The sequence below is a fragment of the Pleurodeles waltl genome, chromosome 7 (genome assembly GCF_031143425.1).
Source record: "Pleurodeles waltl isolate 20211129_DDA chromosome 7, aPleWal1.hap1.20221129, whole genome shotgun sequence".
Taxonomy (NCBI): Eukaryota; Metazoa; Chordata; class Amphibia; order Caudata; family Salamandridae; genus Pleurodeles; species Pleurodeles waltl.
Window position 1 is genome coordinate 1,067,029,376 of NC_090446.1, and position 26,374 is coordinate 1,067,055,749.

Below are 26,374 nucleotides of genomic sequence, written 5' to 3' on the forward strand. Positions count from 1 at the left end.
TTGTATTTCTGAAAGAAACCCTGCCTCTATTTTTTCTCACTTCAGTGTTTGGTCTCCATCCTCAAGTTGTAGGAATACAGGTAATATGCTTCCAGTGTCTGTGGAGGCTGTTCTCACCTCCATCCTGTGCCATGCCTACGGGGGGGGGGACACTTTTTTCTTATGAATACTGAGACCCATACTTTAAGGGCAACCATCATAAAACATCCACGCCAGCACTTGCAGAATCTACTTTTCGATGTTGCATTGCTTGCCCTATCCATAACTACATGTTAATGTGGTCATTAGGTTATTGTTTCCATTCAGCGCAACCTAAAGCTCTCAATATTTCCCTATATAGGCAGTCAGCCATTAATTTACACTTTGGACCTTTGAACAGACCAGGATGTCCTTGCTCGACCAGTGGTCTAGCAGCTGAGAGACTGTTCGCCTGATTCTAGTGCCTATCAAAAGTCTTTAAAGTAACACTATGTCAAAAGCAAATAATGCTGCTTCTCTCCATAGCTTTGCATGGTTTCTTAAATAGCCTTCAAAGTATTCCTAAAAACCTGCATGAAAAACTGTCCTTGACTTAAGACGTCTAATTGTCAACTCTCCATTTCCTTTTGAATTACTGTTTCCTTACTTTTTATCCTCTGCATGCTTTGGCAAACTGACTCAAAATTACATATATTTTTGCCTTAATTCCAATTATTGTATTTCTGCTTCTTGCCCACACCTCATCTCAAAGATCAAAACCTCTCATATAAAAGTCATATCCCTGTAATTTAATAATACCTAATCTTGCGAAGCTCATCTATCAATATCATTAACTATTTGCATGAATTAACATACACCCTCCCACCAAATATCACACCTAACTCCTATTAACTTAGTCTACCACATAGAAACTGGAGTACATGCATAGAAATGGTCTTTCTTAAGCACACAAACTGATCCCAATAACCCACAATAACCAGTGAAACAAATACTGATATTGGTCCTAGAGAAGCTTTTTGACCAAAGTGTTTCAGTACCTCACAGGGGGTATTATGCAACATATAAATGCAATTAAAATAAAGTACAAAATATAACCCACCTGGACCACGCTAATACCATAATGCTCCGTGGTCGTGAGTTGACTGTAGTTCATGAAAACTGCATAATGATTTCCTTAAACTGCTTGACGCTCTCACACTCACATAAGACAAAACTGTTATAGGTCATATCCGTCATCCAGTTCTATACCAGTCCACAGCAATAACCCATTCATCACCAACAGAGCAGGCATGGAAAAACTGAAGAGATCTGTCATGTGCCATTGGCCAATGAAAGACTCTCATTTAGTCCATCACTGCAGGTCCCAACAAACTCCGTACTATGATCGCTTGACATCTGACAATGGCAATCAGACAAGGGATAATATTACCAGAGTCCATCCCAGCAGATCTGTCCGCCATGCCTTCTTCCTGCCCATGTCTGAGCAGGGCTATACACTTTAAACAAAATATCTAGAATAGACATCCCAGTGGGGTAAGTAATTAAATGGACTGTATGAATACCATAATAGGGATGGCAGAGCTGCTCAAAGCTGTAGAAAGCACTACATAAATGTTGCAACACAATACAACCTTACTCCTCTACTTTTGCACTTGTTGCCACTGCGGAAGCACTCACATGCAGATTTGCGGCACTACTTACGACACATGAATTGAGAAAAAACTGTCATAGATTTGTGCAGTGACATAACAAAGCCCCCCCAGCCCCTGCAGGGCCCAGGGGCTGAGCTCCAGGGGGCCCCTCAGCACAGTACCTTGGCCTGAGAGCGTGGGATGGGCCCCTCCATGCACTTTTCAGGGGAGGGGGGCTCAAGTTTCGTAACACCACTGGATTTGGTGCACTTAAACAAAGCCACGCCTGGTGGTGTTCTGGACAGTACTGTTGCTGGCTCCAAAATGTGCCTATGCAAGCTCATTACTGTTGCTGGCTCCAAAGTGTGCACACGCAAGCTCATGGTGACGTTGGAACAGCAAATAGACATTATTGGAGAGTTTTGCAATAATTCCTCAAAAGGGGACAGGCGCTCAGAAAAGGTTTTCTGGATTTGACCTATGCGTGACAAAATCTAGAAGCAGGCACGCCCTCAAACTTCAGGAGTATTTCACACTTGAATAAAATATTTGAATTTTGAAAGCCACGTGAAAATATTCATTGCATGATTCTCATTTTATTATTTGTGAAAGATGGGAGGCTGCTACATCTTTTCATTGCACGAGTCATGAAAAACTGTAAAACACTTTTTTAATTTTGTGCTTCCGTTTGATTTGTGAGTCATCAGGGAGAGTACCCATAATTACCTACAGTAAGAAAAATCAGTTTCGAAGAATAGGGAGGAATAAAAGACATTCACCTCCTAAAATAGGGTTCTTGAGATGTGTGCAGTTTCGCGTGACGCATCCCATAATCAGCCGGTCACGTGCTGCATAAAGCGACAGTACATACAATGCTCGGGCGCCTTACCTGATAATAGTAATCCACGTACTCGGGCTCATAATAGTCGGGTCCATCATTTTCAGCACCTAGAACATCTTTTATCAGCTCTTCGCAACCTGAGAATCGGGAAAGAGAAATTGCAAATGTATTTACCCATCTCGTACTGGATCAGTGTATTAGTTTTAAAGCTGATATGCGCGATCTCACCGACTCTAAACGAATGACTGCACCACGACACACTGAAAATTCAATCTAGCCGTTTCTGAAATGATGGAGTGAAGCAAAATACATTATTTGTACTTGTATCACTTTATTCTTAACAAATCACTGGGTGTACCACCCACATAAACATTGTTAAAGCAAACACTTCTGTAAATGGTCGTTCTCTAAATAACCACTAGGTGGCAACATTCCTCCGTCTAACATTTTCAATCACAACATTTGTTGTAATTTTTCCTGGTACACTCTAGGTGGAAGGAGGAAAATGACCCCGTCCTCTCCAGCGTGCACAACAAAAAATAGCGTCAGAGTGAACCCAACCCCAGCTCCTCCTAAATTCCACCCATCCTAAACCCTCTTCTACGAATATGTAGATCTCCAGAACACCCACAAGTAGCAAAAGAATCCACTTTTGGCTATGGATTTCCAGATCACTTGACACATAGGTCCAGTCATCTTTTTTTCCTACTGAGCGCCGGTTCCCAGTTCTTTTTTGAAAAAAAAAATTCTTGATTGATTTTAACCATTATGTGGATTAAATGTCTCGAGGGTGGAGGACAGTTCTTTACCAAACATTGCCAAAAGGAGTACATCTGTCTTACCTATACTCAAATGCTCTGCCTGGAATGGGGTTTTATAAGGTGGTCTATTTGAAAAGGGCACTGGTCTCTGCAGTAATGAGGACAGAGTATGAACTCAACGCTACCTGACTAAGCAGGTGTCATACACTACTAGTACGTGCATGAAGCTTCAAGGTATTTCCTCTTCTGGGGAAAGGGGGTTATACTTTTAATGAGGAAGTAACCGTAATACTGTGCAAGGCTACCACTCTTTAAGTAGGACATATGTTTGGATGGCTGCAAATCACCTGAAGTTTAACTTGGCGAACACAGAATAGCCCCCTCATCAAAAGTTCTCACAACCACAAAATGACCGAGGAGTGACTGAACTAAAGAATGAGAGATTTTATCAGCCATTGGCCACCAAGGAAAAAGTAACTGCCCTGTGCCACCTGACCCCACCCTGATGATCTTTCCAGATCATAATGGATGCAATGATGGGGACTTGGTCATTTAAAGGAGGGCAAGGAGGATTAAGCAGCAGGCAGTTGTTATTGTGTCTATGCCCACAGAGATGTCAAAATCCAAACGAATTCACTCTTAGTACAGGTGTTAGAGACAATCTCGTTTCAGCTGCTGGTCAGATGACAGGCACCCTGATCAAGTTACACTTTCGGAGTAAATTTACAGTCAGATTTTGTGAATAGCCAAAAAAGTAGAAAAACTACGCAAAAGTGTACAGTACTCAAAAGTGTAAGTTACTTTGGTCAATCAGGCCAAGAATGTTGCTGCTCATCCTTTGAAGTTCTTGTTTATTGGTATATAAAACTCTTGTCATGGAAGCCTATGAATAGTTACTGCTGTCCTTTGTCTTGTTGAGTCCAAAATATAATATCAGGCTTAGTCCCTAAACGTTGATCTGTTTATGCACATACCTTTGATGACAAGAATCAGCCTTATACCTGTCAAGTAATATTATGGACATTGTCAGTAACTAGAGCGGTCGAGCTACCAACTCTGCCGCACAATTTATGTGCACCCTTTAATAAAGCTTTGTAACAACACCCATGGTGTCCTTAGGTTCTCTAGTAGGAAAAATCTGGATGATATAGATGTTTACAGATACTTACTTAAATCAAAAGCTCCAAGGTTTTTCCATATTTCTCCTATTCCTGAAGAGTAGCTTAGTGCACTGTTTAAATAAGAACATCTGGGATCCTCAAGCAACTCTTTCCTATTCTTACAACCAGGACTTTGCCATCCTCCTTGGCTACTCCAGGTCAAAATGCGTCAATCGATTCCATTCTTCTACTGTTGTGCCACCTGACTGGAGGATGATGGATACTACAGGCTTCAGATGTAACCTAGATACACAGTGTGGAGACGTCAAGCTAAAGATCTGTCTTCCAGGCTGAACAAGGAAGCAATAGTGCTGGTTTAGCTCTAAGATGAGTTATGAGACAGCTTGGTCTATTTTCAGACGAGGTATCTGATGCTAGGGATGGCATAGTCTCCGCTGGTATGTTCTGTGTATGTTCTTCACATGGTGACTGATGATGACAGTACCACAAGCCTCATTAGCTTCAGTCTTTACGGGTCATTGGAACATCTTCGCCCATAACATTGCAGCCTTTTGTCTGCAGATCATAGCCTCTGAGCCAACAAGGACATGAATGAGATCCAAGGGACAAAACCAAGTGTCCTTCCCTCTTTTACCTCCTTCCACGGTTTGCCTGTGAAGTGTTGGGTAATCCAGAACTCATCCTGCAACCCATCCTTTTTTATGTCAATGTCAAAACCTGAACATGCGCAACGTAGGTCAGTGGAGTCTATTTGAACAGGCTCACCAATGGCACTTATTTTTTACTCTAATTTAGGGGTACTGTGACTGTCGCAACTGCAAAATCCCCCAAAATAATATTGGCCATCCAAATCTGGATAGGTAACTGATGGCTGAAACTGAATATTAGCTAGACAGGTTATAATGGCTTATGGCTACCAACACCCCTAGACTCTTGCTTTCTGTCTGTCTAAGATGGAGGTATGCCCACAGTAGATGTGCACCCAGTGGGTTTTTGTATATTTATAAATGCATTTGTTTTCTTACAATCACATGTGCTCTAAAGTAGCTTTCAGACCCGGCAACACTCTGTAAATAGATCCTTTAAATATTTCTGTTGCGGGTACTAGAGCATCATTTGTCTTCATTTCTAATTGTAAAGTTTGTCTTCGCCCACACAATGCTGTTTTACCAGTTTAACAATTAGCACAAGTGATCATTCATATTAATCGTGGGCGGATACTGACTGCCACATACTAATTTCGAGTTGGACATATCTAAGCCGGAGAATTCATACCTGAAAAAACACGAGAATGCGGTGCACAGTATTTCCCAGATGAAAAAGTCTCCCCCGACTACAAATATTTATTTTTAGGATACGAGCTAATCATATGATTTGCTGCTTTCATAGTGATTGTAGTAGATTTTCCCATGTGTTGAGCACGATTCCCCAGACACATTTCTCCAGGTGTTCACTTGTGAAACGGATTCACTGAAAATCCCTGAGGTGCAGGTTTTTCCAACAAACCTGTAATCACAATTTCCCTGCAAACTCGTGTTCTTGGTCAAATCGTGAATTTTAGCAAACTTGTAATGAGGGCTGAAGTAGGAAAGGCTGTAAGGACTTAAGGACTCATTCCTGTAAATGTTTTTCAAACTTCGTGAAATGTAATTGCACTAAAAGGTTCATCTGCACTCCCAAAGGACGTCGGAACTCAGATGGTCATGATCCATGGATATAAGAACTCAGGGACCCAGCTTGGTTAGTAAGATTGGGGGTGTGAGCTTCAGATTTCCTATCAATCATGCTAGCATATAATGCTAAAATACATTTTACAACAAGTGGGGCGCAGGAGAGGGGCTTAATTGGCAGTGGAAATTGAGATGAATACTGATTGGTAAGAGAAACACAACTTTCTGCAAAATAGCCAACATGTTGAAGACTTTCAAAAGTCCATGTGCTTTTGTCAGTGTGTTTATGCAAAAATGCAAAAATTCCAGGTGAAATCTGACGGACACCTCACCATACCCGACTGAAAGCACCTGCACCCATATTCACCAGAAAATACAATTATTAGGGGGGCGTAACCCCCCCAAACACCCTCCCTGAAGCTACGCCTCTGTAAGAACTGTGGGGAACACGCAGGATTCCTCCATTTCCCTGCCCCTCCCAATTTTAGAGCGGGGTTTTATGAAAGGGCCAATATCTCCCAGATTTTACTGTATAAGGTGATGATTAAAGTGGGGCAAGCAAAACATGTCTGGCTGAAGCCATGCTGCACATCCTCTCACACTCCTTGAAGTGCTATAACCTGAAGAGCAAACTCTGTGGGGAACCTTTGGCCTCTTTGTATTGGATTTACTTCTGTCATTGCGGTGATCTGCCCCTCCCAAAACCGATCTGTGTGTCAGAGCAAGTGAGCCAGGAAGGCAGGAGATACTATATTTATGTTAATATCACTGCTGGCTCCAGTAACTTGTGAAAAAGAACTTCAGGAAAGGCTCAACACCTAATGACCACAATTACATAATTAGGTAAAATGAAGAGGACTTGGAGCTCCCACCAAGTTTGCTCCCTAGGTAACAGCTCTTCAAGGACATGCTTGTGAAGTGCAGCATGATTTCAGGCATTCGAAACAGAATACATACGTGTGTATAGTGTCTGTTTTATTTAAGTTGTGATAAGTGCACTTATTGAGCTCCGCAGACTAACACTACATGAATAACTGAAGACAAATTGACACATTTTGGGAACCTCATAGCAGCAACCTCAGGGCATTGGGATACTGGGATAGGGAAGTGTACCCACATACATTTAGAGAAAAAATGGAGGAACAACCAAACCAGCGAAAACCTCGCCTCATTCAGAGCCGCACCACCCACCCCCATTGAAAAATTAAGAATGCTAGGAAGGATGCACTCCGGGAGTGCATCAACTCCTCCGCACACAACTCCAAGGAACTCTTCTCAGTCATCAATGAGTTCACAGATCCCCCTCCGAAGCCACCAGCATCCTCCCGTCACAGGACCTCTGTGCCAAACGCCTCCTTTTTCCACCACAAGAGCCAGGACATCTACAACAGCTTCCTACTGGAAAATCCTGGCACCAGAACCTGTGACTGCCCAACTGCCCCAGAACCCATCCAGACCATCCACAGCTGGTCCCTGCTCTCCACAGAGGAAACAGTCAACATCATGAACAGCACCCACTCAAGGAGACCCCTTGGACACCTGCCCAGCACCACATATACATCAGAGCAAGTGCATCCATCGCCCGAGCTCCGGAACCCAATCAACTGCTCCATCAACACGGGCACCTTCCCCGAGGACTGGAAACACGCTGAAATATGCCCTCTCCTGAAGAAACATTCAGTTGACCCATCAGAACTGAAGAATTGCCGGCCCATCTCACTGCTACCCTACCCCGTCAAAGTACTGAAGAAAGCAATCAACTCCCAACTACGGAATTTCATCAAGGCCAACAACTCCCTGGACAGCTCCCAGTCCGGCTTTCGCAGCAACCACAGCATGGTGACAGCCTTCCTAGCAGCCACCAACAACATCAGATTACTCCTTGAACGCGGCCATCTCCTCGACCTCTCTACAGCATTTGACACGGTCTCCCACAGCACTCTGCACACCAGATTTCACGACATCGGAATCGGCGGAAGAGCCCTGCAATGGATCCACTCCTTCCTCTCTGGGAGAACGTAGAGGGTCAGACTCCCACCCTACACTTCCAGACCCACAGGAGTCAACTGCAGAGTCCCCAAAGGATTCTCACTGAGTCCCACACTGTTCAGCGTATACATGGCCCCTCTCGCTGCCATCGTCAGAAGCCACAGTACGAACATCCTGTCATATGCCAATGACACACAAATTATCATTTCCCTCACCAAAGACCCAGACATGGTCAAAAGGAAATTCCACTCAGGAATGGAAGCCATCACCACCTGGATGAGAGAAAGCTGCCTCAAGCTCAACTCTGACAAGACTGAACTTATCATCTTTGGAAACACCACCTCAGCTTGGGACGACTCCTGGTGGCCCACATCCCTCAGCACCCCACTGCACTGACTGAGCACTCCTGAAACCTAGGAATCATCTTTGAATCCTCCCTATCCATAACTCGCCAGGTAAACTCTTTCACCTTATCCTGCTGGCACACACTCCGCAAACTTTGGAAGATCTTCAGATGGATCCCAGCAGACTGTCGCAGGACAGTCACCCACGCCTTAGTCACTAGCAAGATTAACTACCGCAATGCCCTCTACGCCGGCACCTCAACCAGGAACATCAAAAAACTACAACTCATCCAGAACACTGCCCCAGACTCATTCTGGACCTCCCTCACTGAGAACACACCTCCCAACACCTGAGGACCCTCCACTGGCTACCGAATGAGAAGCAAATCACTTTCAAGCTTCTCACTCAAATGTACAAGGCCATACACAATGCAGGACCAGCCTATCTGAACCACTGCATCTCCTTCCACTCCCTCGCTTTGCCCAGATGGCCATGTCCACCATTCCTTGCATCCGTAAAGCCACTGCCGGAGGACGATCCTTTACCTACTCTGCAGCAAAGAGCTGGAACAACCTCCCCCTGCACCTCAGACAAAGCCCGTCGCTCACCATCTTCAGGAAGAACCTCGAGATGTGGCTCTTCGGATAAGACCCTACGCCACCCCCCCAAGCACCTACATACCCTCACGGGTGAGTAGCCATGCTTTACAACTACTGATTGATTGATTGATATCATTGAATGTTTGATGTTAAAAATTTTGAATTTTAATAAATGTAAATTCAATGATGTAATCGTATGCGCCGGATTAAGGCATTGAGAAATGCTGATTTTTTTTTTTTCATTTTAAAGTCTTTATCATATTTTTTCATGACATTTGTTGCATGATTTATACCTTTCGATGGGTCGACTTGTTATTTAGGTCTTAGAGCTAGGCCAGACCCCTGGCTCAGCTTTCTTCAAGCCTGTCAGTGTCGACCCTCTGTAATTTAGTGTCTATCACCCCCTTGTCAAGATCTGCAGATTTCTAAAGATATAGGTGGCATGTACAACTGCATAAACCTTACCACGTTGCCACATTTTCTGCAACTATAATTAACCGTTGTGTACAGAAAATGGGCGATTCCATAAGAGTTCTGTGAGAAATGCCTTTGAAAAGTGATAGGAATTTACAAATATTGGTAATGATGTTTACAAAGCATATTGCACTTCAAAAAGTAATAGGCATAGGTGAGGCCATGAATGGGTGAAGTGCAAGTACAAAGAACATATTATTTATGGTCATGGGGAAAACAGAGAAAAAGAGAATACAAAAACATGTTCAATTGCACATTCATTAATCCTACGACTGTGTGCGTTTTTTTCAGATAGCATTTGTAGGGTTTGGACTGAAAGGCAAATGCCAAAGAATCGTGAAATTCAGAATATTGAGGTCAGTTTCGTGATTTTAAAATAATGAATTAATCTTTGTAATTCATAGTTGTACAAGTACACAAACCTGGGCTCACTTGTGGTTGCAGTTTACGCAGCTGGCCCCATGCGTAAAGTGCAGAGATTATACAGACGTCAGTCGGACGGGCATTGGGCATTTTCCCGTTAGCCTGGCAGGGTGTGGACCTGTTTCACTGCTGGTGGGGGCTGGGCCAGCTGAATCTCCTGTCTGCAACACTTCATAAATAAACAATTCAAAACAAATGATTTTACAATGTTCTTCAAAACTATGTTTGCATTTGCCTGGTTCCTGTCTCCTGCAGGGTTGCCACAAGCAGTGCTGCTATTCATGGTTTTGTGACTCCAGGACCTCCTTTTGGGATTCCAGGACATACTTCAAGAGGAACCGTCGGCCCGGGAGCAGTGGGGGGAGCGGAGACCAGTTTGTCGAAACGAGGAGCAGGTTTTGCCCGTCTGCTTGCACCGGCTCCTTGGTCGCTGTGCGTAGGATTAGGGGGGTTCTTTCTGAGTGCGTCGTTGTTCCAGCAATTAAAGGGGCCCGAGGTGAGAGTGCGCACGCAGGTTAGCGCTCCATTTTCAGAGAAGTAATTTTAAATCCCTTGTGTCCGCACATTCTACGCGCTCTGGCATTTTTAATCAGCGCAGGTGTGCGTTCTACCTTTGCATTGTTTTTCTGCTATGTACTGTGGGGCATATTTATACTCCGTTTGCGCCGGAATTGCGTCGTTTTTTTGGACGTAATTTCGACGCAAAACTAACTCCATATTTATACTTTGGAGTTAGACACATCTAGCGCCAAAGTCCATGGAGTTTGCGTCATTTTTTAGCGTGGACACCTACTTTGCGTTAATGAGATGCAAGGTAGGCGTTCACGTCTAAAAAATCGACTCCGAGGCATGTGCGTCGGATTTATACTCCCGGGCAAAATTCACGCCCGGGAGTGGGCGGGTCAAAAAAAATGACGTACGGCCGCTTTTGCGCCGTTTTTTAGCGCCTGCAAAAGGCAGGCGTTAAGGGACCTGTGGGCTCTGAAGGAGCCCAGAGGTGCCCTCCCATGCCCCCAGGGACACCCCCTGTCAACCTTGCCCACCCCAGGAGGACACCCAAGGATGGAGGGACCCATCCCAGGGACATTAAGGTAAGTTCAGGTAAGTGTTTTAAAAAAAAAATAATTTGGGTGGCATAGGGGGGCCTGATTTGTGCCCCCTACATGCCACTATGCCCAATGGCCATGCCCAGGGGACAGAAGTCCCCTGGGCATGGCCATTGGGCAAGGGGGCATGACTCCTGTCTTTGCTAAGACAGGAGTCATTTCTATGGGGGTTGGGAGTAAAAAAAAAATGGCGCAAATCGGGTTGCGGCGCAAAATTTGCCTCAGCCTGACTTGCCCCATTTTTTGGCGCCCAAGCTCCATTTTCCCCTACGCCGGCGCTGCCTGGTGTACGTTTTTTTTTTTAACGCACACCAGACGGCACCGCCGGCTAACGCCGGCTAACGTCGGCTAACGTCATTGAATAAATACGGCGCCCGCATGGCGCTTCAGAATGGCGTTAGCCGGCGATAATTTTTTTGACGCAAAACTGCGTTAGCGCAGTTTTGCGTCAAAAAGTATAAATATGGGCCTAAATTTGAAATAAGCATTCTGGGTGCGCGCTTCAATTTTATTTGGAAGATTCCATAAATCAAATTTGTGTGCATACATAAGTCAATAGTAATGAACGTGTACACCAATATTTAACAGTTTGCAGAAAAATACTTTTATTTGTCTATATTGTGTATGAAATGCAATGTGTCTTTGCAGCACAGTCTGACTCCCAAATTTTATATTTCTGCTTGCTTGTTCTTGTTTAATCACTGTTGATTTAATATATATAATAATTCTCGCCTGCGGTGAGGAGCCACTGTTGATGTAACAGTTGTTTGTTGTTTACACTGATTATAGAGCAGACCCCTTTTAACAAAAGAAGGTGTCTTTTGTGCAAGGGGAATTCATTGCAGAGAGTAATACATTTTACACAGTATAGTTTACTGAATTTCATTAGACTCTTTGCGTAATTGCATCCATTCGCGTAAGGGTGGGTAAGAGGAAGGGAAGTGACCCTGAATTGGCGCAGCTTTTGAAATTGGTTTTGGCAAAATTGGGCGATGGGGGCTCAGATGTCGGGGATGCAGCATCTGAGGTGGAGGACAATGGTGAGGGTCCTTCTCGCCGACGGCAAACACATGTAGCCCCACGCGCAGCTTATCCCCCGGTGAAGTGTAGAAATAAAAAACAGGTTGCAGTAGTTCAGGAACCATTATCATCCACGCCGGCCGTTACAGTATCAGAACAGGCTCCTGTTCTTGTTTCTGCACCAACAAAAGTGAACAATAATGCAGTGCCGCTCACTGGGGTGTTGATGCAGTGCCTGCAACAACGTTAGGGGTAGAATCAATGTTGGCCGACATATGGCAGTAATTGGCAAATCTGTCAGCGCATCCTGAGGGGCCACCTGTTCAATCACCCCCCCAGACTCGGGTTGTAGCGTCAACAATTTGCTCATCCACTGAGCAGATTCAGGCTGCACCACCCCGCAAGTAACCTCACAAGACCCAACTGCGCAAGCTCTGATGGCAGTTCACAGATGCTAACTAATATTAATACATCAGCCGCCCCACCTCCTCCTATGACTCCTTGGTCTAACGACTCGCTACAGAATTCAGTGTTAGAACTTAAGCGCCAGGTGAAAGCACTGGCAGTGGCATGTAGTGTTCCCCCTTTACAGGTGACGGCTGTGAGCCCGAGTGTCACCCTGGCACCAGGTTCTCTGACTCCGGCTGCTCCTTTGGAAAGAGAACAGGGTAAGGTTACCGAACTGTGCAACATTTCTTCTAAAAATATCTCATCAGCTGAAGGGGCGGGGCTGGGCACGCTATTGTCAAGATCGGGTAAGCTTGCTGCACATGTGGCTCCTGAAATAACAGGAAAGGGAAATTTGTAGATATTTTCGGCCTGATCAGGGCAAATAGAAGGGAGCTAGAAACCAAAGATAAAGAGACAAACGCTTCGTCATCTACTGATAAAAAGCCAAAGGTAGAGGAGAGTATTACTAATTGGTTGTTTTCAATGTATTTATGTCGGTCATGCTTGAGAAGAAGCCTGAATTAGGTACTGCTATGATCTGCTATGCAAACAAAATACTAAGAGCGCACCACATGTATGGAGGAAACGCATGGCTGGAGTACAATAGGGATTTCAGGTGGGCTAAGGTTGAGGACCCAGCAATTGGATGGGACCAGACTGAAGTGAATGTTTGGTTAGAATGTGTGAATAACAAGTTACCTGGTAAGCAGCCCTTTCGGTCACAATATTGGAGTGACAAAAAAGGATCATGCTGGGTGTTTAATAGAAAAGTATGCTCACGCCCCCCAGGGTCGTGCAAATTCAGACACACCTGCTCCTTTTGCGGGCATCCCTCACACCCCGAATTCAAGTGCCTTAAGAAGTCAAGGGATAAAGTTAAGGATGGGAGTAAGCCCAGCAACTAGTTTAACTTTGCCTTCTCCCATAAATTTGGACACACTATTTCCTTGGTTACAGGTTTATCCAGTAAAAGATTGGGCAGAATTATTGGTAAAGGGTTTCTCTCAGGGTTTTAGGATTCCTGCCACCAGCGGACCCCCTTTAGAACATTGCAAGAACCTTGTGTCTACTTTAAGAAACCCTGGAGTGGTAGCACATAAGATTGGCAAGGAACGAGCTCTGGGGAGATTGGCAGGCCCTTTCCCTTTCTCCCCCTCAAAAGATTTTGGGGGTCATTCTGACCCCGGCCGGCAGCGGAAGCCGCCGGCCTGGCTGGAACCGCCAGAATACCGCTGCGCGGTCAAAAGACCGTCGCGGGTATTCTGGGTTTCTCGCTGGGCTGGCGGGCGACCGCCAGAAGGCCGCCCGCCAGCCCAGCGGGAAACACCCTTCCATGAGGATGCCGGCTCCGAATGGAGCCGGCGGAGTGGAAGGGGTGCGACGGGTGCAGTTGCACCCGTCGCGATTTTCAGTGTCTGCTTGGCAGACACTGAAAATCTTGGTGGGGCCCTGTTACGGGGGCCCCACGACACCCCATACCGCCATCCTGTGCCTGGCGCCAAAACCGCCAGAAACAGGATGGCGGTATGGGGGTCGGAATCCCCATGGCGGCGCGTGGAGGATTCCCCAGGGCAGCGGAAAACCGGCGGTACACCGCCGGTTTTCCGTTTCTGACCGCGGCTGTACCGCCGCGGTCAGAATGCCCAAGGGAGCACCGCCAGCCTGTTGGCGGTGCTCCCGCGGTCGTTGGCCCTGGCGGATTTTACCGCCAGGGTCAGAATGACCCCCTTTGTCTGTTCTCCCTTGAGGGTGGTACCCAAGAAAGAACTGGGTCAGTTCAGGTTAATTCATAACCTGTCTGCCCCTCGGGGTTCATCGGTGAATGAGGCTATTGACCTGTTACTCTGTTCAGTTCGCTATGCTACTGTTGACCAGGCAATGGAGAAATTAAGGGCTTTAGGGTGCGGTGCTCTGCTAGCAAAAACTGATATTGAAGCAGCTTTCAGGCTTCTCCCAGTTCACCCTGATGATTATCACCTTCTTGGATTCCAATTTAAAGGAGATTACTTCTATGATAAGTGTATGCCCATGGGCTGCAGTGTTTCCTGCAGTTATTTTGAACAGTTCAGCTCTGCATTACAGTGGATCTTTACCAGGCGCACCGGCCACATGGATGTGATTCATTACTTAGATGATTTTCTAGTTCTAGGCCCCCCGCGGTTGGCAAAGTGCTTATGAGCTCTTCAAGCACTGACAGCCATGTTTAGGGAATTCGGGGTCCCTCTAGCCCCTGACAAGACTGTGGGCCCCTCCACTTGCATTACTTTTCTGGGGATTGGGATTGATTCCCTGGCTGGGGAGTGTCACCTTCCTGTAGACAAACTTCAGGCCTTTAAAGGGTCCATCAGAGCTGTGCTGTCCCAAAATAAAGTCACTCTTCACCAGCTACAGGTTCTGGTGGGTCAACTGAATTTCGCACTGAGGATTATTCCCAGGGCTCGCCAGATCCATTGCTAGGGCCATGGCGGGTTTGATAGAGAAACACCATCACACTAGGCTGTCTTTAGAGATGAGGGAAGACTTAAAGGTTTGGGATATATTTTTACAGGACTTCAATGGGGCAGTTATCTGGCCTCATCCCCCGGTGTCTAGCCCCACCTTAGGATTATTCACAGACGCGGCAGGCAGCGTAGGTTTTGGTGCCATTCTTGGATCATCCTGGTGCAGGGCGGATTGGCCAGCTGATTGGATCAGCATGGGAGTAACCAAAAATATAGCTTTTCTAGAACTTCCCCATCATCGTCGCCGTCTCTGTCTGAGATCACCAATTGAAGGACAGGTCAGTGGTCATTTGGTCAGAAGATATGGCGGTGGTAGAGGCGATCACCAGGCAGAAGGCTAGTTGTAGATTGGTACTCCATCTACTTAAACACCTGGTGCTACCGTGCTTAAAGCTGAACATTACCTTTCGGGTGAAACATGTACCGGGGGTGAATAACAATGCGGCTGATGCTTTATCTCGATCATTGATGCAGGATTTTCTGAGGTTCCAACCAAAGGCGACGGAGAAGATGACAGAGTTCCCAACATCACTGTGGAATATTGGTGTCCCGCACTCTCAGCTCTTGTAGCAGCATTTTTAGCTTCCCGCACGAGGGGACATACGAGAAAGCTTTCCAAATACTACAGACTTTACTTGAAGTCTCTAAGTATTTCAGATTGGTTTTCTGCTGAAGCAATCTGTACATTTTTACAACATTTAAGGGATAAAGGTAAACCAGTGTCTTGCGCCAAAGCTAACCTGTCCACCATTAGTTTTTTTGCCAAACTCAGGAATCAGGATTCCCAGCCAAACTCTTTTGTCATTAAGCAGGCTCTGGTGGGTTGGTCTAGAACAGACGGTCCTAGGTCAGACAATAGGCGTCCCATAACATCCCCTTACTAGAAAAATTATTGTGCGCAGTCACCGCAGTGACATCTTCGCCTTTTGAGGCTATCTTATTTGCAGCTGCTTTCTCTCTGGCTCTTTATGGGGCCTTCCGCATTGGCGAGTTAATAGGAGCCTCCAAGAGTGACCATTCAGAAGGACTCCAGTGGGCCGATGTGCAACTCAGTTCAGATTCTATAACAATACAGCTGCGTAAGTCCAAAACGGACCAGTTAGGTAGGGGGGCACGTATTGGGCTCTGTGCAGCTCGTGGTTCACCTTTATGCCCAGTAGGTCACTTAGCATCTTACTTGGTGGTTCGTCCCCTTGATAGGTCCTCCGCGCTTTTCATACATGCAAATGGGGACTGCCTATCGCGCTACCAATTTGCAGAGGTGCTGAAAGTTACACTACGGGCAGCAGGAGTTGAACCACTTGGTTACTCTCCCCATTCATTTAGGATTGGTGCAGCTACATTGGCAGCAGGTGCGGGGTTGCCAGTGACAGAGGTGAAAGCCATTGGGAGCTGGGCTTCTAACTGTTACAAGCGGTACATTAGACCTGAGTTGGTATAATCAGGGGTCATTTTGTTACGTCTACAATTTCAATATTGCTTCTCACGCAATTTTCTTTTATTACAGTCGATGGCATCTCATGTGGTTTGGGTCCTGGGGCATTCGTTTGTTCTTCGGGCGGCCTACAGGTTGCAACAGCTCCGTAAACAGAATCAGGCAGCAAGCCAAGACGTGGCCTTCCGTTGGTGTGGGGTTGGCGGCAAAGGAATCGAGCAGCTGCAGCAACTTGTCGCATTGGCCCGAGGATATGTGGGACTCCAGTCCCCGGACCTCATCATTATTCATCTTGGTGGCAATGACTTGGTGCGCATGGGACGGAAGGCACTCAGGGAAACTATCTTCCTGGAAATTACTAAACTAGCTAAGCAATTCCCAAACGAAGCCATCGCTTTGTCTCATATGGTCTCATATGGTGCCCCGCCGAAATTGGGGCCCTGGCATTAAAGCGCGGACAATCAACGTGTCAGTTAGGAGACTCAACGCAGAGATGGCCAAACTCTGCCCCGGTCCGGGCCGATTATGGAACATTCCTCATAAACTTCTGATGGGTCCTGAGATGTTCGATAAGGACATGGTACACTTGTCGGATGCGGGGACAGACCAATTTATGTCTGATATGTGGTTCTTCTCTCGGAGTTTGTTTTCAGGTGGGGAGGGTGAAGGACCTTTGGGGCCCTGATCGCCCTCATGGCGGGAGAAGAAGTACTAAAGTAACCTGAAGCAACAGAGGGGTCCCCAAGGCTGGGGCCCCAGTGAAACACCAGAGACTGGATCCTGAAGTCCTGGACCAACCTGTGGATGTACACACCAGATTGGGGGTAGGGAGCCCAGATCACTGGGATGGCCAGGGGGCTCCTGCTCTTGGCTGCCCCGTTACACCCCTTGGCTGATTGGTGTGTGGAAAGGGGGCGGAGCCCTGAGCATGTGGGCAAGGAACGGAGAAAACAGGGGCACCACCGGCCTATGGATACAGGTGAGGTTCAGTTCACCTGTGTGGTCCAAAGGAGGTTCAGGACAGGAAGGGATCCTGTCACAATTGATTTATGGTTACAGATAAAAATGTACGAATGAATTGATACTATTTTAGATTTGCTGTGAAAAGTTTCTTGAAGTGATTTTTATGATAAATATTTGTGTTTTTGTTATTATCAAAGAAAATAAAATAAAAAATTCTTTCAACGAAATGAGGTGTCGGTCTGAGTATGACTGGTGTTGGGGTGAGGGCCTGCTGGCGGTCTCCGAGATCTATGAGGTGAGGGATGAGGGGTGTGCTGTGGATTTGCTCAGAGAGTCCATCACATATTTGATAAAGAGTCCTCAAAATTCAAAACAATGTATTTCTGAAAGAAGTGATCTTTACAATGCATATCAGTTTAAATTCTACTATTTTATTGAGTGACAGTTGTTAGAAGTGACCGATGCTAATCTTGAATTTATAAATATTCATGCCCCATCACCGCCCCATATGATGATGCTATTAGTGAACCAAGAGGAAAGTTGTCTTTTGTCCCCTATTCCTGGTCTAGGGTGTTAATATATATCGCGTGAAATTATAGTCTTTTGTTTTAGTGCAATGACCACCCCAAACTGATGTATTTGAAGGTGCTTTCATGTCATGATGAAGGGAAAGGAGGCACTCTGAAAAGTAATTGGCGAGGATCACACACTGTGGTCAAGTGGATGCCAGGATTGATGCAAGGTTTTTGTGCAATTCTGCCACTACATGATTATCTCATTCTCTCTCTCCAATTTTAGATGAAAACTTAATGGTTTGAGGCTCGAAATCAGGGCACTTTGTTAAATACTTTTGGGCATACTGTTTAGTGGTAGTAATGTAAGCGAGGTTTACGTTTTAATGCAGACTAAAATGAAAACAAAAGCACCCACCCTTGGTAAATGCTTTGAGATGAAGATAATAGACTTTGTTCATTGCCATGCACTCATGAATTAATTAATCCACCCACTCCTCACCACCCAACTAGTCATTCATTAACCCACGTAGCCCTGTCTCCAATCGCCATCCATCCATTCAATTATTGTAAAAGGTTTGATAGTGCAAAATGTGCTGTAAACCGCACCATGTTTGCAATTTATTTCAAGCATTTCTTGAGGGTACATCCCCCCAAACTTGCCTTGCAGTGTCAGGCTTGCTCGTTGCGTTCGCTTGTGATGACGCAGAAATGAAGGTTTTACATTTATTAGCGCTTAAACGTAGTGCCGCAATAATCAAGTGTGACTTTAATCGAACGAATAAAGATTGTACGGGGACAAATGTGCCCTCAGAGTAGTTTGCCAACATTTATAAGCGTGCTTTATATAACGTGATGTATTAGAAGTGCACTAATCCGACATAATCGTAAACGTGTGCTATGATTTGCTTGTTTGAAATGTTTTAGCTTAGCACAACTTTAGTGCAGGCTTCGGCCTAGTTGTCTTGTCTCACGATTTAGATGCTCGTATTTTTCCAATGTGCTAATAAACGTGTATTCTTGCTTGAAGCTGTACTTTTCCACTGAGATCGTTCACATGCTTATCTTAAGGTTTCGTGCCAGCCTGGCATCTTCTTCTTTGCTCCAAGGTCAATCTGCAGGTGCGGACAATGGAAGCTCTGGAAGTGAGTTAATTGGTATAAAATGTTGCAACTTACGTAACCGTCTCCAAGGATAATGTATGCCTAGGTAGAAGCTTGAGAACTGTTGTTTTTGATTGGACAATTTGAAGCCAACCTATGAACCCTCCAATGGAAGACCCTACTGGATTTGAACTGTTGTCTATTTAAACCAGGTGCACAAGGAGAAAGCAGCCATTTTTATAGCCATTTTTGCTATTACAGCCATTACCCGGACATCATTGCCATTACTCGCCATTACCCGCCATTTTGCAGGACATTGGCCATTATGGCCCATCTTGCTGACTTCGTCATTTTGTCGTCTTCTAGAGACTTTTAAGAAATTCTCGCCCTAGAGACTTTAACTTTGATCTGTCCCTTTTGCATGAAGTAGTAGTTCATCTTGCCGCCGTGAGGCAATTGCCCCGTTCACCCTGCCCCTTTGCCCCGTTCCATGCTGATCGAAACGATACCTGTGAGACGAAGACTTCCTTGAATGCTGATTGAATTTAGTAAATATGAAAGGAAATTGTACAATTGCATTGTGTTTCTTTTAGGTAACCAACTGCTGATTTTTGATAAGAGCCCTAGTTAGGAGTTTTCTAAATGAATGTTACAAAATTGTTTTTGCATGAAGTCCCACATGCCGATGCTAATCTGAGGTTAGATGAGGATTCCCTTTGTTGCACGATGCAATTTGAGACCTTGTTATGCTGACTAATGTATGCAATTAGCTCATTACAGATTATAGTTTTAGTAGTTTGCGTTGCCATTATCGAAGGCATTGTCATTCAAATGCTGCATAGATTGCATCTTTTCCGCCGTTATGGACAGCTATTAATGTTCATTTACATATATCATTTAGTGTTGAGACACATCTACATTGTGCTAGCTTTGTTAATATAGGGAAATAAATTCATTAACTTTGAATAAATTGGTGTGGTTATTCATGACCGAAAGGTCATGGTTCGCCGAAATGTATTCTGGATTAATTGTGAAATGTTATGTTGATCAGGGTATTGCTTATGTTCGTTATTGATTATTGATTGGATTAAATTGACTGATCTCGGGTGAAGAGAGTCCCACTTGGTCAAAAGATTCATCGGCCCAAGAGCGTCCAAAACCCAGGTAAATTATTAGTACGGAACGCTCTATCAGTAGATGGTAGCAGAGGATGGTTTCGACTTTTGGGACCCCACTCGAGACATACATGGTGTTGAATTAACGGTTTCGACTTTTGAGATCCCACTCGAGAAGTTGAATTAGATTTTTCTTGGGTAAAACAGATTGACAGAATGATGATGGGCTAAGTCCCTCGCGACTTTCCCGGGATCTCGGAGCTTGCGAATGGAGAGAACGGAGGTGTGAGATCAGCGTTGGTGGTACTAGTGACGGTATGAGTGAAGTTAGGATTTTGCGCTTGCACAGCTTATTGCCGCAGATTGTGTGAAAAGGTTGCGAGGATTTTAGAGAATAGCGGAGGTGCGACTCCGAGTGTAGAAGTAGGGAAGTCGTCGAACTTCATAGAAATAGCGGAGGTGAGACTCCGAGTGTGAGAGTAGGGAAGTCGTCGAACTTCACGTGTATGTGGCGCTTTGTGCAGAAAAAGGTCCATGTGGTTGTTGTTGTTGAGACGGGCCCTGCGAGGTCAAGAGACTCCGGAGTATGTTGAAAAGTGTATGAGACACTTGTTTTATGTTGTGGTCTGGTCGGTTTAGTAGGTTGACCGGGCGTGGTCAACGAGTCGGTACGTGTGTTAAGGGAGTGAAAGAAACTTCGACTTCGGGCTTTGACAAATTCTAAGTGCACTAGAATAGATCATTGACAAGTTGAGAGCAGAGTCTGCGGGTCAGATTTGCACCACCCTATGCAGCGAGTGGGCAAGGTCCAAGTACCAGTTCTGCCCCTCCGGCACCGGTACAGAATAATGAAACTCCGAATTCAGAAACGCCATCGGGATCTAAGGACCCGAGTTTACTGTTCACCCCGCAGATACCGCAGGTTAGGAGAATATATCCAGATGTGCCGATATTGAAAACAGCAGAAAATTATCAGCCGCAGGTCCCAAGGTACTACAGCAGTGACAACAGTGCAGGAATGATTCTAGATCCAACCGTAATAGGAGTACAGAATGGTTGCAACCCAACATTGGCACAAGCGGAATCAACTCAGCTTTTGACGCCTCAAAAGCAAATGCAGGGGGGAACCGCACATGCTCAGATGACGGGGAGTCAGATGGGCATGCCGGCAATGATGACCCATAGTGTGGGAATGAACATGCCTCAGAACATGGGAAATGGACAGAACCCAGATGCGATAACCCTACCCATTACTGTAGGTCCACCGGTACCTTTGTACACTCAGCCTAACTTAGGTATGAGCGGTCAAGGATCAATGGTGCAGAGTGGGACGGAGAGGAGGTGCATAGAAAACACTCCAGAGATAACTCCGATAGCGTCTCTGCCAACTGGATCTGGGTCCTTGATGGAGTTTAGTCCCATATGTGCTCAGTCGACAGTGGTGAGGTAGAGTCCCCACTGATGATACCGCTATCATCGAACACTGAAAAGTTGCCGCAACCATCAATGGCAGTCGATGCGAATGCTACACTGATGGGGTTGAATGCGCAACAGCTGACACAGTGGTTCAACAGTCTGAATTCCACACAAAGCTCAGCCAGTGGGAAGGGAGAAGACTATCTGAATAGGGTCAGGTTGAACATGGAAGCACAAGAATTGGTGGAAGGGACTATGGGTTTGAATAGGTTAGAGTCCTACTCGGAAGAAGAGCTGAGGTATCTATGTCCCAGGATTACGAGAGAAGTGAACAAGGTACACAGAAGGTTGCAAGAAATAGCTGACAAAAACGGGATTGAGATAGATAAGACAAAACACTTGAGCAGGAGCTATAGATTGGATTTCGGGACCACAGACTTTGAACACATGAGGTCAGCAGGCATGAAAACGCACCTTAGAGAATTGCTGCAGAGTGCACAAGTGTGGGGTTGCCTAGAAAAATGGGAGAGCAGATGGGCAAAGAAAAAGGAAAAGAAGAAAGACAGTGTCCCAGAGCATAAGGAGAAAAGACCACAGAGTAGTGATGCAATAGCCATGTTACCAATGAGGGAGACAGCAGGGGGAAAATTAGTACATGTACCGTGGCACAGGAGCGACATTCAGTCTTTTACGGATGATTTTCCCAAACTGAGAGAGAAACCGATTGAATGGTATCAGCAGACTGATAGGTTTGTGAAGCTTGCGAAATGTCTTTGGGAAGACCTGAACACCCTCTTTGAGATTGTGGTTCCGGCAGATTTGTGGGAGGATTGCAAAAGAGCTGTAGGTTGGCCGACAAGTGAACCAGAGAGAGACAGGGATACGGGTGCACCATCACCTATGGTAATGAGCTTGTACTATAAGGTGATTGAGCATTTGAAGACGAAGGTTGCCGCGAAAAATGTGGATTGGCAGAAGATTGATCGAACTGCCCAAGAGGCTAAAGAGTCGATGCATGGTTACTATGAGAGGTTGTTGAAGGCGTTCAAGAACTACAGTGGCACAGAAACAATAGAGGCGAAGGACATGCTTCATTTCGTGTTTAGATTTGTGGAAGGGCTGAGACCAGAGATAAGTCAGATGATAAAGACGCATTTGATTTGTTGGCAGTCGAAACCGATTGATGAGGTGTTGAATTATGCGAAATACTGTAGCGACGAAATTGAAGTGAAACAGAAAAAGCTGAAAGAGAAAGTGATGATGATGCAGCTTAAAGCAGCTCAGACAGGTTTGCAAGGGTTGCAAGGGTTCCAACAGCAGGTACCGCAACCGCAGCCGCAGTTGCAGGGAAATATGATGTTTCAGCCACAGGCGAGAGGCAGAGGCAGAGGAGGTTTTGGGAATAATGGTCCGGATTTGAACACTGTTGTGACTCCGAATGGTGTGCAGGCATTGAAAAAGGTGATGCCGTGTCACGTGTGCGGAATTGTCGGTCATTGGAAACGCGAGTGCCCGATGGTGGTGCAGGAAGGTGCAGGTGTTGGTCAGCAAAACAATGATGTCAATGCATTTCAGACAATGAGGGGACCGAAAATGAGAGGTCCAAACCCAAATTTTCAGACCATAAATCAGCTGCAGGGATTTCAGCCCATGCAGCCGCAGCAGATGCAGACGCCCCGTATGCAGATGACGCAAATGCAGCCAATGCAACAGCAGTTTCCCATGGTACCTAATCAGCAAATGCAAATACCTTTGGCACCAATGAATCAGCAGCAAGTGATGGTTCCTCCACAGGTCTCGAGTCAGGTGATGAATACAAATGGCACAGTACAACAGTTCCCATTACACAGTGAGAATGGAATAAACAATGTATGGGAGAGTGAAAGTTCAGATGAGGAGGGAAATTGTGTGCTTGCAGCATCCTTGGAAGTTGATCAAAAGGGTCCATATGTGGAGGGAAGAGTTATGGGTCATAGTGTCTCATTCTTAGTTGACACAGGAGCCACACGTTCAACTGTTAGGAGCATTGAAGTACCAAATTTGCCACTCTTAGGGAGGACAGTTCAAGTAGTGGGAGTAGCAAACAGGTACCTGACGAACCCAATCACAGATCCAGTACCAGTCAGCATTGGTAACTATCAAGGGTCACATAAATTTGTGGTATGTGACTCAAGCCCGATAGCACTATTAGGGAGAGACCTATTGTGCAAATTGGGATGCTCGATTAGGTGTTCGGACGATGGAATTAGAATTCAGACGAGCAGTGATGGGGAAGAAGAGGAAAGTGTAGAAGGGGACGAGATGGAAACTGTTGATGAGGAATATCCTCTGATTACACTTTTTCCGATGATAACTGAAGAAGATATTCCAGTTGAATTGCGAGAAACAGTCGGAAAAGAAGTGTGGGATATGACAGGAAAGGAAGTGGGATTGGTGAAAGGAGTGGAACCAGTGAAAGTGACAGTAAAACCCAATGCAACCTTTCCCCAGACCCCACAATACCACATGGCACAAGACACCCTCATAAAAGTCGCCCAACTCATTGACGAGTTTGTAAAACAGGGAGTACTGAAAGAAGTGTTAAGCAGTCCATGTAATTCCCCAATCATGGGACTAATAAAGCCAAGTGAAAAGGTCCGAATAGTGCAGGACTTGAGGAAAATAAATGACATTATAGTTAAATGTTGCCCTGTCGTACCAAATCCAGCTGTGATAATGTTTCAAGTTCCTTGCGATGCCGAGTGGTTCTCAGTCATCGACTTGTCACAAGCATTCTTTTCGGTGCCTCTTCATGAGGACAGCCAATTTCTCTTTTGTTTCAAATTCTTAGACAGAGTCTACAGTTGGTGTCGAATTCCTCAAGGGTTTTCTGAGTCACCGTCAATTTTCAATCAGATTCTAAAGAAAGACTTGGAAGCGTTAGAATTGCCATTCGAGTCAACCCTAGTACAGTACATTGATGACTTACTGATTGCATCTAAGACAGAAAGTGACTGCACAGCTGACACTATTGCCCTACTGAACCACTTGGGAAGGAATGGACACAAGGTGTCTCCTTCAAAATTGCAGTTCTGTCAGAAGAAAGTGAAATACTTGGGTCATCAAATAGAGAAAGGGTCACGGAGAATAATGAAGGAAAGAATAACAAGTGTACTTCAAATGAGTCCACCAAAGACAAGGAGGGAGGTGAGAAAGTTTTTGGGAATGGTGAGCTACTGTCGCCAGTGGATTCCCAACTTCTCAACTCTAGCCAAGCCTTTACTGAAACTGACCCAGAAGGATGCCTTGGATCAAATTGAGCTGAAGGGAGATGAGATGGATGCTTTTATTGAATTGAAAGAATGCATGTGCAGGGCTCCAGCTTTAGGTATGCCTGATTACACAAAGCCTTTCACATTGTTTTGTCATGAACGTGATGCATGTTCTTTGTCTGTCTTGACCCAAGCCCATGGTGGCATAAACAGACCAGTAGCGTATTTTTCAGCTACTTTGGATCCGGTCGCAGCAGCACTTCCAGGGTGTTTGCGCGCCGTAGCAGCAGTTGGTATCAGCCTCACTCAGAGTGAAGGAATAGTGATGGGACACCCAGTAACAGTCATGGTCCCTCACTCAGTTGAGATACTTTTGACCCGCTCCCGAACGCAACACATGACTGGAGCAAGACTCACAAGATATGAGACGATAATTCTGGGCTCACCGAATGTGCAACTGAAAAGGTGCACTACGTTGAATCCAGCAACCTTGCTTCCTGGCGAAAATGCTGAAATTGAGAACGCTGAAGACGTCGAGCATGACTGCCTTCAGGTGACTGAATTTTGCACAAAACCTCGACCTGACATTAAGGATACTAAGCTTGATGAAAATGACCAAATTGTTTTTGTTGATGGTTCATGTCTAAGAGATGGGATGGGAATTTTGAAAGCAGGATATGCTGTATGTACTGTAACAGGTGTCTTGGAAGCATCCTGGCTCCAAGGAGTCTATTCCGCACAAGTAGCAGAGCTTGTAGCCCTTACAAGAGCATGCCAATTGTCTACATTGATGAAAGTTACCATTTACACTGATAGTCAGTACGGGTTTGGAATTGTGCACGACTTTGGGCAACTATGGTCACAGAGAGGTTTCCTGACTTCTTCAGGGTCCCCAGTGAAAAACGGGGAGAGAATAAGGGAATTGTTACACGCCATTCAGATGCCAGCCGAAGTTGCAGTGGTAAAGTGTAGTGCTCATACAAAAGGACAGGACTATGTTTCTCTGGGAAATGCATATGCGGATCAAGTCGCAAGAGTTTGTGCCTTGAACTGTATATTGCTCAGGGATGAATGGAATTCGATAAGTGAGCCAGAGCTTGAACCAGCTGAAGCATTTGCCTTGAAGGTCGTAGATACAATGGATGAACTAAAAGCATTACAGAACAGCGTCAGGGAGGAGGAAAGAGTTTCCTGGATTAAGTCACAATGCACCAAGAGACCAGATGAGTTATGGGTTTCAATTGAGGGAAAATATGTTTTACCAAATTGTCTCTTATCGCAGCTAGCGCGTTTCTATCATGGGCAGGCTCACCCAGGGAGAGACGCCATGATAAGATTGTTCAAAACTGATTGGTTTAACCCAAGATTTCGTCAAGCTGCAGAAGCAGTTTGCCATCGATGTGTCATTTGTCAGCAGATGAACCCGGGGAAGGGAACAGTTGTGAACGCAAGCCACATTGGCAGGGCGAGTGGCCCGTTCAGCAGAATGCAGATGGACTTCATTGAGATGCCTGTGCATGGAGGTCTGAAGTATGTGTTGGTGATTGTGTGCATTTTTAGTCACTGGATTGAAGCATACCCTACACGTAGAAATGACAGCCTTACAGTTGCAAAACTATTGTTGAGGAGTTGATACCACGTTTCGGATTCCCGATCTCTTTAGAATCAG

The 26,374-nt window shown here is 45.5% G+C and overlaps 1 protein-coding gene across 1 annotated transcript in view; it reads right to left on the reverse strand.

Annotated features, from left to right (window-relative positions):
- The window catches only part of RAB11FIP4 (RAB11 family interacting protein 4), a 1,128,176-nt gene that overhangs the window by 526,251 nt on the left and 575,551 nt on the right, over positions 1-26,374 (reverse strand). Inside the window, exon 3 of the mRNA XM_069200002.1 lies at positions 2,500-2,588. Within this exon, the coding sequence (XP_069056103.1) occupies positions 2,500-2,588 (89 nt within the window). The remainder of the gene's footprint in view (positions 1-2,499; positions 2,589-26,374) is intronic.